The 16380-nt window shown below is 45.1% G+C and overlaps 1 protein-coding gene across 1 annotated transcript in view; it reads right to left on the bottom strand.

Annotated features, from left to right (window-relative positions):
- Positions 1-16380, bottom strand: part of cpox (coproporphyrinogen oxidase) — a 33867-nt gene that overhangs the window by 15078 nt on the left and 2409 nt on the right. The window contains exons 2-4 of the mRNA XM_070893743.1: positions 13490-13633; positions 10290-10400; positions 8958-9099 (exon numbers count right to left, since the gene is read on the bottom strand). Coding sequence (XP_070749844.1) covers positions 8958-9099; positions 10290-10400; positions 13490-13633 — 397 coding nt within the window. The remainder of the gene's footprint in view (positions 1-8957; positions 9100-10289; positions 10401-13489; positions 13634-16380) is intronic.

Genomic DNA, 16380 nt, shown 5'->3' on the forward strand with positions numbered 1-16380 from the left:
CGAGGGACTGCCTATGATAATGATGGTGTACTCAATTATTACTGTGGTACATGAATGGACCTCATCATACCTGCGCTCAGATCATCTCCTAGGAGCCACTCCAAGACTTGCATTTCGGCATCTGTGGGTTGAGGCAGTGGACTGCTTTAAAATGAAACTCCCAAGGAAGTATGCATTCACTTGTATTAGGAATACTGCTGATCACAAATGAGCTACATATTACAGAATCTTTTCCTGTTGACCTCGGTAGTGGTATTGAGCAAGGGAACACATAAGGGCACAACTGTGCATCTTCTTGGCCCTGCTAGAATCCTGCCAGTCTATAAAATTGCTATGCGCTGGGATGCTGCTTTCAAATGTTCATGGGGAAGGAGATCAAACCACTAGTTCTAGCAATCAATGCATCAATCACTTGTTATATGCATCTGTGCACTGCAGATTGACAAACATTTCTGATGTCCACTGTGGCAGTTGTGACCATAACAGCCACTAGTGAGGTTGTGGTCTTTGGTGGAATGGGCTGTAGATTCACTTGTAGCAAAACTCAGTCATAATTTTCTTTTTTTTTTTAAACAAAGTCTCTGCGGACACAGTTCCTCTTTAAAAAAAAAAAATGCAAGCCTGTGTGCTTCCTCCTGTACATTCTGGTGCTGGGTTACTGGCAAGCTGGTGCCATACACATCCGGTGCTGGTTGGCAAGACAGACATCTCTCCATTGCTGCTCTTCCACTGCCTCAAAAATACAACCATATATGGGGATACTCGGCTGCCCGTGCCCTAACTCGTTCCAAGTCCCGCTCACCCATCACCCCTGTGCTCGCTGACCAACATTGGCTCCCAGTTAAGCAATGCCTCGATTTCAAAATTCTTTACCTTATTTTCAAATCCCTCCATGATTTCGCCCCTCCCCATCTCTATAATCTCCTCCAGCAGCTCTCCTCTCCCCCCCCCAACCCCCCCAGAGATGTCTGCGCTCCTTTAATTCCGCCCTCCTGAGCATTCCTGATTATAATCAATCATTCAACCATTGGTGGCCATGCCTTCTGTTGCCTAGGTCCAAGCTCTGGAACTCCCCACCTAAACCTCTCCGCCTCTCTTTCAAGGTGCTCCTTAAAACATACCTCTTTGACCAAGCTTTTGGTCACCTGCATTAATTTCTACTTATACAGCTCGGTGTCAAATTTTAAAATCTCATAATACTCCTGTGAAGCGCCTTGGGACGTTTCACTACGTTAAAGGTACTATATAAATACAAGTTGTTGTTGTTGATTCCCAATGGGAAACCTATTGCACTCTCCCCAAAATGATTTGGGAAAAATATATCAGGTCAATAGCAAACAGCAACAGCTCAGAGTGCAAAGGTAAGAGTTTGGTAAGTGGGAGAACTTTAAGGGTTAATCCCTTTTAAACCATTTCAAGGTTGTTGTAAATTACTAGCGACAATTTCTAGTAGCTTCTAAAGGTAAAATAAGATTACAAGTTTAAGTAAAACTGAAATATTAAACAGATAGAATTCTTGTAGGTTTAAGCAGAGACAAACAAGCAAGCTAGCTTAGTTAAATGGCCAGCTAGTAAAGACTGGTTCCCTAAACAGGCCAGTGGCGAGTCAGCTCGAAACAGTATAAAAAGAGAGGGCTTTGTGCAGACCTGCACGGAGTGCAGCAGGAGCTCAGGGTACAAAGGTAAGAGTTCGGGCAAGTGGGAGCGGGAGGTGTTGCTTTGTCTTGTTTTCCCCACCAGTGCTGACTCCCCGACCTGGGAGTAAAAGAAAACAAAGTGTGATGTCACAGCCAAGAGGGTAAGTGATTGGTGAGTAGTTTTTCTTTTTTCCTTATCTTGTCAGTAAGAAACTTTTGGTATTCTTTTCCTTTATCAGTAGGTAACCTTTATCATTTATTGTTCCCAAATTAAGTTAATCTGGGGGTTAAGTCATGGCAGGTGAGTTCGGACACGTGTCATTCTCCTCCTGTGCTATGTGGGAAGTCAGGGACGCTCCCAGTGTCCCTGACGACTACATGTGCAAGAAGTGTATCCGGCTGCAGCTCCTGACCGATAGTATTGTGGCACTGGAGCTGCGGGTGGATTTACTCTGGAGCATCCGCGATACTGAGGATGTCGTGAACAGCACGTTTCATTCATAGGCAGTCCCTCGGAATCGAGGATTTGCTTCCACTCCCAAAGCGAGTTCTTGGATGGCTGAACAGTCTGACACGAGAGCCACAGACCCGGTCACAGGTGGGACAGACATTTGTCGAGGGAAGCTGTCGGTGGGGCTGGTTTGCCGCACGCTCCTTCTGCTGCCTACGCTTGGCCTCCTTTTGCTGTTTGCGTTGAGACTCCCGGATAGACGTTCTCCACCTCGGGCGGTCTGCGGCCAGGGTCTCCCAGGTGTCAGTGGTGATGTCGCACTTTACCAGGGAGGCTTTGAAGGTGTCCTTATAATGTTTCCGCTGTCCTCCTTTGGCTCGTTTACCATGAAGGAGCTCCGCATAAAGCACTTGCTTAGGGAGTCTCGTATCTGGCATGCATACTATGTGTCCCGCACGGCGAAGCTGATCGACTGTGGTCAGTGCTTCAATACTGGGGATGTTAGCCTGGTCAAGGACACTGACGTTGGTGCGCCTGTCCTCCCAGGGGATTTGCAGGATCTTGCGGAGACATCGTTGGTGCTATATCTCCAGCGACTTGAGGTGCCTCACTCCATGCCTCAGATCCATACAGGAGGGCGGGTATTACTACAGCCCTGTAGACCATGAGTTTGATGGTAGATTTGAGAGCCTGGTCTTCAAACACTCTTTTCCTCAGACGACCAAAGGCTGCGCTGGCGCACTGGAGGCAATGCTGTATCTCCGCATCAATGTCTGACTTCGTTGATAAGAGGCTCCCGAGACATGGGAAATGGTCCATGTTGTCCAGGGCTGCGCCATGGATCTTGATGATTGGAGGGCAGTGCTGTGCGGCGGTGACAGGCTGGTGGAGGACCTTTGTCTTACTGATGTTAAGCATAAGGCCCATGCTTTCATATGCCTCAGTGAATACACTGATTATATTCTGGAGTTCAGCCTCTGAATGTGCACAGACGCAGGTGTCGTCCGCATACTGCAGCTCAACGACAGAGGCTGGGGTGATCTTGGACCTGGCCTGGAGGTGGCGTAGGTTAAACAGCTTCCCACTGGTTCTGTAGTTTAGTTCCACTCCAGCAGGGAGCTTGTTGATTGTGAGGTGGAGCATGGCGGCGAGGAAGATTGAGTAGAGGGTTGGAGCGATAATGCAGTCCTGTTTCACCTCGGTCCGGATGTGGATTGGGTCTGTAATGGATCCGTTGGTAAGGATCACGGCCTGCATGTCATCGTGAAGCAGGCAAAGGATGTTGACAATCTTTTGGGGGCATCCAAAACAGAGGAGGACGCTCCATAGACCCTCACGATTGACAATGTCAAAGGCCTTTGTAAGATCGAAAAAGGCCATGTATAAGGGCTGGCGCTGCTCCCTGCATTTTTCCTGCAAATGGCGCGCTGCAAAGATCATGTCTGTTGTGCCCCGCAGGGGACGAAATCCCACATTGTGATTCCGGGAGGAGCTCCTCGACCACAGGGAGAAGACGATTGAGGAGAACTCGAGCGACAACTTTCGCAGTGGCTGAAAGCAGGGATATTCCCCTGTAGTTGCCGCAGTCGGACTTGTCCCCCTTTTTAAAAATCGTCACAATCACTGCATCTCTCAGATCTCCCGGCATGCTTTCCTCCCTCCAGATGAGAGAGATGAGGTCATGTATCCGCGCCAACAGCGTCTCTCCGCCATATTTTAGCGCCTCAGCTGAGATTCCATCCGCACTCGTAGCCTTGTTATCCTTAAGCTGTTTTATGGCTTTGCTTACCTCGTGCAATGTTGGAGTTTCACTGAGTTGATGGCGAGTCGCATGCTGCGGGATGGAATCGAGAACACTCGAGTCAAAGGCAGAGTCTCGATTGAGTAGATCTTCAAAGTGCTTCTTCCATTGGGCCCTGACAGCCTCGGTGTCCTTGATGAGTGTTTCCCTGTCCTTGGCCAGGAGTGGGGTAGCCACACCGCAGGTAAAGGGTACACAGCCAGATAGGGGATGGGTGACCAACAGGAAGAGCAGTGGAAGGAAGGTAGTACAGAAGCCCCCTGTGGTCATCCCCCTGCAAAAGATATACCGCTTTAGGTACTGTTGAGGGGGATGACTCATCAGGGGAGAGCAGCAGCAGCCAAGTTCATGGTACCATGGGTGGCTCTGCTGTACAGAAGGGCAGGAAAAAGAGTGGCAGAGCTATAGTGGTAGGGGATTCTATTGTAAGGGGAATAGACAGATGTTTCTGCGGCCGCAATCGAGACTCCAGGATGGTATGTTGCTTCCCTGGTGCAAGGGTCAAGGATGTCTCAGAGCGGCTGCAGGACATTTTGAAGGGGGAAGGGTGAACAGCCAGTTGTCGTGGTGCATATAGGTACCAACGATATAGGTAAAAAACAGGATGAGGTCTTACAAGACGAATTTAGAGAGCTAGGAGCTAAAGTAAGACCTCAAAAGGTAGTAATCTCAGGATTGCTACCAGTGCCACGTATTTGTCAGAGTAGGAATAGCAGGATAGCTCAGATGAATATGTGGCTTCAGGAGTGGTGCAGAATGGAGGGATTCAAATTCCTGGGACATTGGAACCAGTTCTGGGAGAGGTGGGACCAGTACAAACCGGACGGTCTGCACCTGGGCAGGACCGGAACCAATGTCCTGGGAGAATGTTTGCTAGTGCTGTTGGGGAGGGGTTAAACAAATATGGCAGGGGGATGGGAACCTATGCAGGGAGACAGAGGGAAGTAGAATGGGGGCAGAAGCAAAAGATAGAAAGAAGAAAAGTAAAAGTGTAGAGCAGAGAAACCCAAGGCAAAAATCAAAAAGGGCTACATTACAACAAAATTCTAAAGGGGCAAAGTGTGTTAAAAAGACAAGCCTGAAGGGTCTGTGCCTCAATGTGAGAGTATTCATAAAAAGGTGGACGAATTAATTGTGCAGGCAGCAAGCAATGAATATGATGTAATTGGCATCACGGAGACATGGCTCCAGGGTGATCAAGGCTGGGAACTCAATATGCAGGGGTATTCAACATTCAGGAAGGATAGACAGAAAGGAAAAGGTGGTGGGGTAGCGTGCTGGTTAAAGAGGAAATTAACGCAACAGTAAGGAAGGACATTAGCTTGGATGATGTGGAATCTGTATGGGTGAAGCTACGGAATACCAAAGGGCAGAAAACGCTAGTGGGAGTTGTGTACAGACCACCAAACAATAGTAGTAAGGTTGGGGACAGCATCAAACAAGAAATTAGGGATGCGTGTAATAAAGGTACAGCAGTTATCATGGGTGACTTTAATCTACATATAGATTTGGCTAACCAAACTGGTAGCAATACGGTGGAGGAGGATTTCCTGGAGTGTATTAGGGATGGTTTTCTAGACCAATATGTCGAGGAGCCAACTAGATCTACCAAAATCAGTCTTTACTCGTTGGAGTTCAGAAGGATGAGGGGTGATCTTATAGAAACATTTAAAATAATGAAAGGGATAGACAAGATAGAGGCAGAGAGGTTGTTTCCACTGGTCGGGGAGACTAGAACTAGGGGGCACAGCCTCAAAATATGGGGGAGCCAATTTAAAACCGAGTTGAGAAGGAATTTCTTCTCCCAGAGGGTTGTCAATCTGTGGAATTCTCTGCCCAAGGAAGCAGTTGAGGCTAGCTCATTGAATGTATTCAAGTCACAGATAGATAGATTTTTAACTAATAAGAGAATTAAGGGTTATGGGGAGCGGGCGGGTAAGTGGAGCTGAGTCCACGGCCAGATCAGCCATGATCTTGTTGAATGGCGGAGCAGGCTCGAGGGGCTAGATGGCCTACTCCTGTTCCTAATTCTTATGTTCTTATTAGAGGGCTGGCCATCCTAGATTGGGTGATGTATAATGAGAAAGGACTAATTAGCAATCTTGTTGTGCGAGGCCCCTTGGGGAAGAGTGACCATAATATGATAGAATTCTTTATGAAGATGGAGAGTGACACAGTTAATTCAGAGACTAGGGTCCTGAACTTAAGGAAAGGTAACTTCGATAGTATGAGTCGTGAATTGGCTAGAATAGACTGGCGAATGATACTTAACGGGTTGACGGTGGATAGGCAATGGCAAACATTTAAAGATCACATGGATGAACTTCAACAATTGTACATCCCTGTCTGGAGTAAAAATAAAATGGGGAAGGTGGCTCAACTGTGGCTAACAAGGGAAATTAAGGATAGTGTTAAATCCAAGGAAGAGGCACATAAATTGGCCAGAAAAAGCAGCAAACCTGAGGACTGGGAGAAATTTAGAATTCAGCAGAGGAGGACAAAGGGTTTAATTATTAGGGGGAAAATAGAGTATGAGAGGAAGCTTGCTGGGAACATAAAAACTGATTGCAAAAGCTTCTATAGATATGTGAAGAGAAAAAGATTAGTCAAGACAAACATAGGTCCCTTGCAGTCAGATTCAGGTGAATTTATAATGGGGAACAAAGAAATGGCAGACCAGTTGAACAAATACTTTGGTTCTGTCTTCACGAAGGAAGACACAAATAACCTTCCAGACATACTAGGGTGACCGAGGGTCTAGTGAGGAAGGAAGAACTGAAGGAAATCCTTATTAGTCAGGAAATTGTTAGGGAAATTGATGGGATTGAAGGCCGATAAATCCCCGGGGCCTGATAATCTGTATCCCAGAGTACTTAAGGAAGTGGCCCTAGAAATAGTGGATGCATTGGTGATAATTTTCCAACAGTCTATCGATTCTGGATCAGTTCCAATGGACTGGAGGGTAGCTAATGTAACACGACTTTTTAAGAAAGGAGGGAGAGAGAAAACAGGTAATTTATACACCGGTTAGCCTGACATCAGTAGTGGGGAAAATGTTGGAATCAATTATGAAAGATGAAATAGCAGCGCATTTGGAAAGCAGTGACAGGATCGGTCCAAGTCAGCATGGATTTATGAAAGGGAAATCACACTTGACAAATCTTCTGGAATTTTTTTTGAGGATGTAACTGGTAGAGTGGACAAGGGAGAACCAGTGGATGTGGTATATTTGGACTTTCAAAAGACTTTTGACAAGGTCCCACACAAGTGATTGGTGTGTAAAATTAAAGCACATGATACTAGGAGTAATGTACTGACGTGGATAGAAAACTGGTTGGCAGACAGGAAGCAGAGAGTCGGGATAAACGGGTCCTTTTCAGAATGGCAGGCAGTGACAAGTGGGGTGCCGCAGGGCTCAGTGCTGGGACCCAGCTATTTACAATATACATTAATGATTTAGATGAAGGAATTGAGTGTAATATCTCCAAGTTTGCAGATGACACTAAGCTGGGTGGCAGTGAGAGCTGTGAGGAGGATGCTAAGAGGCTGCAGGGTGATTTGGACAGGTTAGGTGAGTGGGCAAACGCATGGCAGATGCAGAATAACGTGGATAAATGTGAGGTTATCCACTTTGGTGGCAAAAACACAAAGACAGAATATTATCTGAATGGCGGCAGATTAGGAAAAGGGGAGCTGAACGAGACCTGGGAGTCATGGTTCATCAGTCACTGAAAGTTGGCATGCAGATGCAGCAGGCAGTGAAGAAGGCAAATGGTATTTTGGTCTTCATAGCTAGGGGATTTGAGTATAGGAGCAGGGAGGTCTTACTGCAGTTGTACAGGGTCTTGGTGAGGCCTCACCTGGAATATTGTGTTCAGTTTTGCACTCCTAATCTGGGAAAGGACATTCTTGCTACTGAGGGAGTGCAGCGATGGTTCACCAGACTGATTCCCGGAATGGCAGGACTGACATATGAGGAGAGACTGGATCTACTGGGCCTGTATTCACTGGAGTTTAGAAGGATGAGAGGAGATCTCATAGAAACATATAACATTCTAACAGGACTGGACAAGTTAGATGCAGAAAGAATGTACCTGATGTTGGGGAGGTCCAGAACCAGGGGACATAGTCTAAGGATAAGGGGTAAGCCATTTAGGACTGAGATGAGGAGAAACCTCTTCACTCAGAGAGTTGTTAACCCATGGAATTCTCTACTGCAGAGAGTTGTTGATGCCAGTTCATTGGATATATTCAAGAGGGATTTAGATATGGCCCTTACGGCTAATGGGATCAAGGGGTATGGAGAGAAAGCAGGAAAGGGGTACGAAGGTGAATGATCAGCCATAATCTTGTTGAATGGTGGTGCAGGTTCGAAAGGCCGAATGGCCTACTCCTGCCCCTATTTTCTATGTTTCTATGTAAGCACTACTAAAAGATTTGTAGCAACGTTTTGAGGATATTCCCAAATGTTTCTTTTGCGATTTGTTGCTGACTGCCCCTAGAGTCTTTCCCTGGCCTATCTCTCTCAGGTAGCTTCAAAATGGATTGCTCAATTTGGAAAATACAATTGAAACAAAAAAAAAATCCACCAGGTCAAACAAAATTTAAATATTTGCTCAAGACCAAAAAGCTGTCAACCAACCACACACAAATAATACCCACAAGGTATTGTATTTGAACCAAATATCTTGGCGAATCCCCATCTTGCCTCCACAATAGATTACCATTTTCTTCAACTTTGGCCTGCCATTTTTTTCTTCTCTTCCTACCTGGGACTTCTTTTTCCTCCCACCTTCAATTCTGGCAAAACAAGTCGATATGCCCTTAAGCCTTTCCAAAAATCTATTTTTTGCCCCATGGAGTCACTTATCTGCAATTTCCCAGTCCCTCCATTATGTTACTCCCTTGCAGACGGCCAAAGCTACGCAGGAAGCTTTCAATAATTATACACATGAGCTCACAGCACCTCTGGACAGTTTTGCACTAGCAATTAGACTGCGACCAAAAAAAAAATCTAACATCTTGTTTTGTAAACAAAAAATGATGTAACATCTTCCATATTACTCACCATTTTTTAAAAGTTGGATAATAATTTTGATCATGCTTGTCGCAGGCCTCCTTGAGAGTTTTGTGAAAATGGGTGGCATCATCTTTATTCAGGTAGGTAGGAGTGAGATCCGTCCCGCCACCAAACCACCATGATTTTTGACCTAGTAAATAAGAGTGCTTAAAAGCTTAAAATGGTAGCTAGGCAGCAAGATTTAGTTTATATTTACACCATTATTCACTTTATGGGAGTGAGCCTTTGACATTGTGGTAGCATTCACACCCGAGTGATAAGGTGAAGGGTTCGAGCTCCACTCCAGACCGCCCCAGCGAGTGCAGTCTAGAATCTGGTCTCAAATACTCGGGTGACATCCAGCAGAGTAGTCGTTTCCAGACAAAGAGTGCGCACAAGCTCAGTGGTAGCATTCCCACCTGCGAGTCAAAAGGGTTGTGGTCGGGCCCCACTCCAGACAGCCCTGGCAAGTGAAGACTGGAGCGCCGGCTATGAATACTGTATTGAAATCCAATGGGGATACTTGGATCCAATGGGTGTGGATGGCGACGGCACCCCCTGCCCCCCACCCCCTTGCTTGCAGCCCACCTAGGAGTAGGTACTCCAAAGATAAAGACCACAAGGAAGGCAATGTGAAACAACTTCAGCTGCTCTTCCCTAATAAGTGGCCCAACAATCTCATGCGCAAGACTGGAGTTAGGACCCTGCCCTAGGACAGAACAAAATGGAAAGGCTTTGTGTGTAACAGCAAAGTTTTCTTAAAAAGCACAAATGCAATTGAACTTTATGTATCCCAATAACAGTGTGGAAACATCAATGATGTTAGTTGTCAGAGATCTTTTTCACTGAACTGGGTTACATTTTTGTTTGTTACATAGCTGCTCTCAAAGAACAGCCATGTATAGCTTAGAGCTACAAAATTAGCTGTTTTTGAAGGAGTGGAGGTAGTGGCTGATTTAATCCTATGGACTAAATTGTAGGTTGTGAAACTGACTATCTGCTCTGCAATGCATGATCTGAAATATTTTAGTACTAAACCATATTTCCTCCAGCTCCCACCGATGCATTATGCAATATTACCCTCTGCATTACTGACCTTTCACACTTAAGCATGAGGTTAGAATTCAGCAGCGCCAACAATGCTCAGGATTGTGCTTATAAAGGACCCTCAAAACTCTGGTTTGATAACCCATATATGTTTTACATCTTGGTATTGCCCCATTTTGCCGCCACTGAAGCAACCCATGGATATGCTTTTACTAGACACAATTTTACCGCACTTACATAAAAGAGCAATTTACTATTTATTGAATATGTAGAATGTTCAGAATGGGTACTTACCATCTGCTTCTTCAACTTCAAAGTATCTGTAGTTGAAGTGGATGGTCGGAATGTGAGGATTCTTGGGATGGATCACAGAACTCACTCCCATAGCACAAAATGGCAGCTTCCCTGCATCACAAAACAACACGCCATACCTATAGGTGACAGAGCTATATTCACTGTGTTCATTAAAAGGCTTGCTTTTATATGTTCATACCCTGCAGCAAAGCTAGAATTGTGAGTCTAGTAAGGTATTAGCTCTCCAGCAGCAGATGATGTCTGTCTCGATGTGCGTCCCTGGGAACAGTCCGCAGAGCACAGAGTCCTGGGTTACAGAGCTGCTTGGGATGAACCTCGACAGCAACCACTGCATCTCCTTCCAGACCTGCCTTGCAAAGGGGCAGTCCCAAAGGAGAAGGATGAAAGTCTCATTCCTACCACAGCCAACTTGGGGGCAGAGTGCCGTGTCTCTGAAACCCCGGCTGTGCATGAAGGATCTGACGGGGCCCTTCTCACCGCCAACCAAGCTACGTCTTGGTGCTTGTGTGAAAGCTCTGGCGATGAGACATTCTGCCAAACGAGTTTGACAGTCTGCTCGGGGAACCATCTGACAGGATCCATCATCTCCTTCTTTTGTAGGGCATCCAGGACCTTGCGTGCCGACCACAGCTTTATGGCCTTATGGTCAAAAGTGCTTTTGTTGAAAAACTTTTCCACGAAGGACAGGTGCTGAGGCATGGTCCAACTGGTTGGAGCGTTCCGCGGCAGCCTGGCCAGACCCATCCTTAGCAACACCGGAAACTGATAGAATCTCAGCACGTACTGACACTTGGTGTTTGCATACGAAGGGTCAATGCACAGCTTGCACTTTGGTCTTCCCGAAACTTGCTGGTCTTCCAGAGCAAGGAGATATCCATGGCCGAGTGTTGCAAACTGGCGCAATCCAAGGTCCAGGAGTACGTGCTGAGGGACACACTAAAGATTGGTGCAGTCGCCGCAAAGGCGCGATGGGGAAGAGCCGCAGTTTAGGGCCCTTCCGCCACGGTAAACCCAGGGGATGGAATCAGACCCACCTCGGGCTGTACGTGTTAATCTGCTTGTATACATAGAGCACCATGTACTGAAACACCTGTGTTGTGCCATGTATAATGAAAGTCTCTGCACTGTTTAGTAACTTGTAAAGAAATGTAAATGTATCCCCATCCGGTCCATGTACTGCATTCATCTACATTGTGCTACATGTAATGTGATTAGTGATTGGCATTGAAATGTATCCTGGAATCTAATGTAAACCTGTTCTCATCTGCTCCATGTAATACCCTCATTTGCACAGTATTACATGTAATGGTGATTTATGGATCGTACTAAACTGTACCCTGAAATGAAATGCAAGCTAGTGCATTGTATGGAATTGCTGTCAGCAGCCAAACGAATTGTATGGGATTGCTGACCGCAAGGTACTGAGCTATTTTCCAATGTATTGTGAAAATTTTGTGAATAAAGTAGATTTTTGGAAAAAAAGTCTAATAAGGTATTAGTATCCCTTTATATTACGGAACCCCTTCAATTAGAAACAACTCTGGGGCTTCCTTGCGCTGCAGCGTGAATTGCACGGTGGATACAAGAGAGAACATATGCAGGCCAGTGACACAAAAATCCCACTCTTAGCCTGTACAGGTCTAAGCTATCGGGGCCAGAAAAAAGTGGCAGCATTTTTCCGCTGACGGGTGTACAGCATCCCTCGAGGTGGTTGTCTTCTCCTCTGGCACCAATAGTATCGAGCCACTGAAATTGGGACTCCTGATGAGCTCAGTGCTACAATCTAAAAAGGGACAAAAATCTGCTTTTGAGAAAAGCAAAAGAGCGAGGGGAGAAAATGGAAAAAAGGGAAAGAGAGAGAAAGATAATAAAAGAAAAAGAATAAAAGGAGATAGTTGTGGCGGAGATGAAGTGAAAGTGAAGAGGAGGATAGCATTCGCCACAAGACATAACCGATCTCAAATGGCTAAATGAGTTTTGGTATTCTTTGGGGTAATATTAACTTTTGGGTTATAGCGTGAAACAGTCATCATCTATTCAGCCTATGTTCAGTAGCAGTGACTTCCTACATCTGCTTAATGTGACAGAGGTGTGAATGGAAAGTATGTGGTTCCATAAATCCACTATATCACTGTATGTGGTTTCATAAATTTGCAGTGATGCGAGTTTGAGGAAATAATAAAGAGCCTCACTAAAGCTTCTTTTATATTGTCTTTTTTTAATTCAGATTCCAAGAGCCTTTTGTCCATTTTTACTTGGATCAAAGTGGTCCTTTGGGCTACAGAAAATAGATTTTAACAACTTAAGTTCCAGGAGCCAGCTCACCGTCACTGGGCTCAATATATAAGCCTATCAGAGAAGCAGTTGGAACCCATGGTTAAGGAAACAACAATGAAATGCGTGGAATACCACTCTTAAGGATCCATGGGATCTATTTCAGTAGGACTTTGGGAAGTGATCATGCATTTTTTTATTGCTACAATCAAAAACAACTTTCTCCATTCAGGCGGCCGATGTTCGAATTGTAGACAACAATCATTGGGTATCGGTTTAGAGAGAAAAACCAAACAGAATTGTTGCATGTGATCCCAAAAACTAATAAAAATGCTGAAATCCAAGGAAATGAAACAGAATGTAATTTATTCAGTTGCCTTGAAGCAGCAGTTTTGTTCATAGGCCTTTATTCAGTCAGTGCCTTCTGTTGCCTAGGCCCGATCCTCTGGAACTCCCTGCCTAAACCTTTCCACTTCTCTTTCCTTCTTCAAGATGCTCCTTAAAACCTACCTCTTTGACCAAGCCTTTGGTCACCTGCCCCAATTTGTCCTTATGTGGCTAGGTGTCAAATTTTTTGTCTCATAATGCTCCTGTGAATCACCTTGGCATGTTTCACTATATAAATACAAGTTGTTGCTATTTCACATTGTTTTGAGTTGACAATTTTGGGTGTGCTGTATCAGCTCATTTGAAGCTTTTCTGAGTCTTGTAGGTGGGAATGTACGTGAAAAGTATAAGCAAGCGAAGAGTGTGGCAGCGTATGCAAAAGAAACATTTAGAAAAATGTGAGCTCGAAGAGAAAGAGCACAAGCGACCTTGAATGCAAGAGAAAGAAAGAGAACGTTAAGTCACATATGCTAAGTGGCAAACTCCAGGACTCCTAGATCAGCAGATTCCTCCGTTACCGTCTTTTGTTTTCAATGATTTTCCTCTGCTTCTCATCTGTTTAGCAGCGTCCTCGGAAAGGTTGCCGAATACAACTGAAACATTGACCCCGGCTTTCTCAAACACTTTCCCATCTTGAAGCACACAGCTTATGCCACCACCACCTGCAACGATAAAAGATTCACAGCATAAAACTTTGAAACAAAAATCAATCAATCACAGGCCAGGGTTTTGTACTGGAACTCCCTGCCTAAACCCCTCTGCCTCTCTTTCCTCCTTCAAGACGCTGCTTAAAACCTACAGTTTGACCAAGCTTTTGGTCATCTGCGCTAATTTCTACTTATGAGGCTCGGTGTCAAATTGTTTTCTCATAATACTCCTGTGAAGCACCTTGGGTCATTTCACTATGTTAAAGGTGCTATATAAATACAAAGTTGTTGTTGTTGAGTGCTCAATACCTGCACAGGAGCACTCAAACAGACTTTATATTAGGGTGTGCAAAATGATTCATTATTTCCATTTGCTTTTAAGTGGACTGTGGGAAGAGAGATGGAGACCTGCTCTTCCCACCAATACTCCACCATAATTGTGTTTAATATATTTAGCCCTCAATCAACATCACTAAAACAGATTATCCGGTCATTATCACATTGCTGTTTGTGGGAGCTTGCTGTGCACAAGTTGGATGCCGCGTTTCCCGCATTACAACAATGACTATACTCCAAAAGTAAAGCGCTTTAAGGTTGTAAAAGGCGCTATATAAATGCAAGTCTTTCTGTATAACAGCAATGTTGGCCTGCAGCGCGCAGGGGGAGGCGGTGCCAATAAGAGTGCACCCTAAGCTCAGGGTAACCGAGCCCCAGGGCAGCAGCCTCCCGAACCCACCCGGCCGTTGCCCTGCTCTTCAAAATAATGCCATGGGATCTTTTACGTTCACCTGAGCGCGCAGAATGGGCCTCGGTTTAACGTCTCATCTGAAAGACGCATCTCCGACAGTGTGGCGCTCCCTCAGCACTGCAGTGGAAGCGTCGGCCTCTGTCACTGGAATGTCAGGCTAGATTTATCTGCTCAAGAGTAGGACTTGAACCCACAACTCTCTGACTCCGGCGAGTGTGCTATCCACTGAGGCGCAGCTGACACACAGCTAAACTCATTTGATCCACTTGCGTTGCTGTTTAGTTCCCTGTTAGCTACTTTTAATATCTCATGTCAGGGTTTTGGAGCATAGGGATCCCCCCACCCTTTTATACCCAGGGAAGTGAACAGGGCCCAGGAGAGGTGTGAATCTGGGGCCCAGAAGAGGCAAGGGCCCAGGGGTAGCACGGGCCAGCCCACACTGCGATGTGTGCGCGCGCTCGGTTTGTGCAGCAAAGCTGGTCTCCAGTTAGTCTTGGTTAATCCTTGCCACTGTGTCAAGCCTGTGTGGTGGCTGGGGTGCAACGGCCACCACACGTTAAAAAAAAATCCAAGCACAGGCATTCACAATGTAGTTTGGGATCTGGAATATCAGGTCCTTCATTGAAACACCTGTGAACTCATCCCTTTTTTGGCGTGGAAGCAAGTCATCCTCGCTTCGAGGGACTGCCTATGATGATGAATTGTGTTTAAGAGCTGGTTAGCCTTAATAATTAGAAGGCTAGAATATAAAGGGGAGGAAGTTTTTCTACAGTCCTGATTAGACGACATCTGGAGTATGTGTACAGTTCAGGGCACCGTACCTTAGAAAGGATATATTGGCCTTGGAAGGAGTGCAGTGCAGATTCACCAGAATGTTACCAGGGCTCCGCCGGTTAGATTATGAGGAAAGATTGCCTAAAACTAAGCTTGTATTCCCTTTAATACAAAAGATTAAGTGGTGATTGTATTGAGGTTTTTAAGATTTTTGAAAGGAATTGATAGGGTAAATAGAGAGACTTGTTCCATTGGTGCCATAGTCTAGGACAAGGAGACACTATCTTAAAGTCAGAGCCAGACCATTCAGGAGAGAAGTTAGGAAACACTTCTTCACGCAAGGAGTGGTAGAAGTGTGGGACTCTCTGCCACAATAATTTTAAATCGGAGATCGCTAAGATTTTTACTAGACAGGATATAAAAGGATATGGTGCCAAGGCAGATGGATGGACCTAGGATACAGATCAGCCATGATCTAACTGGATGGGGAACAGGCTTGAGGGGCTGAATGGCCTACTCCTGTTCCAATAGTGACTTATATCTTTTCATTTCTTATTCTGTGTGTATTTTTCAAAAATGCCTAATCAAGGCTCAATTGGACCACATCTTCTCTCCTTTGCTATCACTTTGGCATTTAAGGTTCTTGGTGTTGGAGCACTCTCAAGTTTAGTGTAAAGTTACCGTGTTTTGTTATTCAGTGTGTGCGGGAAGGAGGGAGAAGCTACTTTGCCTTCAGTTAAAATACCAAAAGTTAAAACAAAAATACCCACACACAAAAGGGCTTCAAAACACGAGATTTAAGTTTATATAACGTGGTAGTGCCATTTCTGGATTTTAATAAATGTAGGATAAATCCTTTTTATTAGCAAACAAAGAACTTGCATTTCACCCCTCTTCATCTAACCCTATCAGCATAACCTTCTATTCTTTTCTCCCTCCTGTGCTTATCTAGCTTCCCCTTAAATGCCTCTATGCTAATCACCTCAACTACTCCTTATGGTAGTGAGTTCCACATTCTACGCATTCTCTGGGTCAAGAAGTTTCTACTGAATTCTTTATTTAATTTATTGGTAAATATCTTGCACTTATAGCCAATTTTGGCCACCCCCACAAGGAAACAACTTTTCTACATCTACCCTATCAAACCCTTTCATAATCATAATCAGGTTACCCCACAGCCTTCTCTGAAAAAAAGAGCCCCACCCTGTTCAGTCTTTCCTGATAGATATAACCTCTCATT

The sequence above is a fragment of the Pristiophorus japonicus genome, chromosome 11 (assembly GCF_044704955.1).
Source record: "Pristiophorus japonicus isolate sPriJap1 chromosome 11, sPriJap1.hap1, whole genome shotgun sequence".
Classification (NCBI taxonomy): domain Eukaryota; kingdom Metazoa; phylum Chordata; class Chondrichthyes; family Pristiophoridae; genus Pristiophorus; species Pristiophorus japonicus.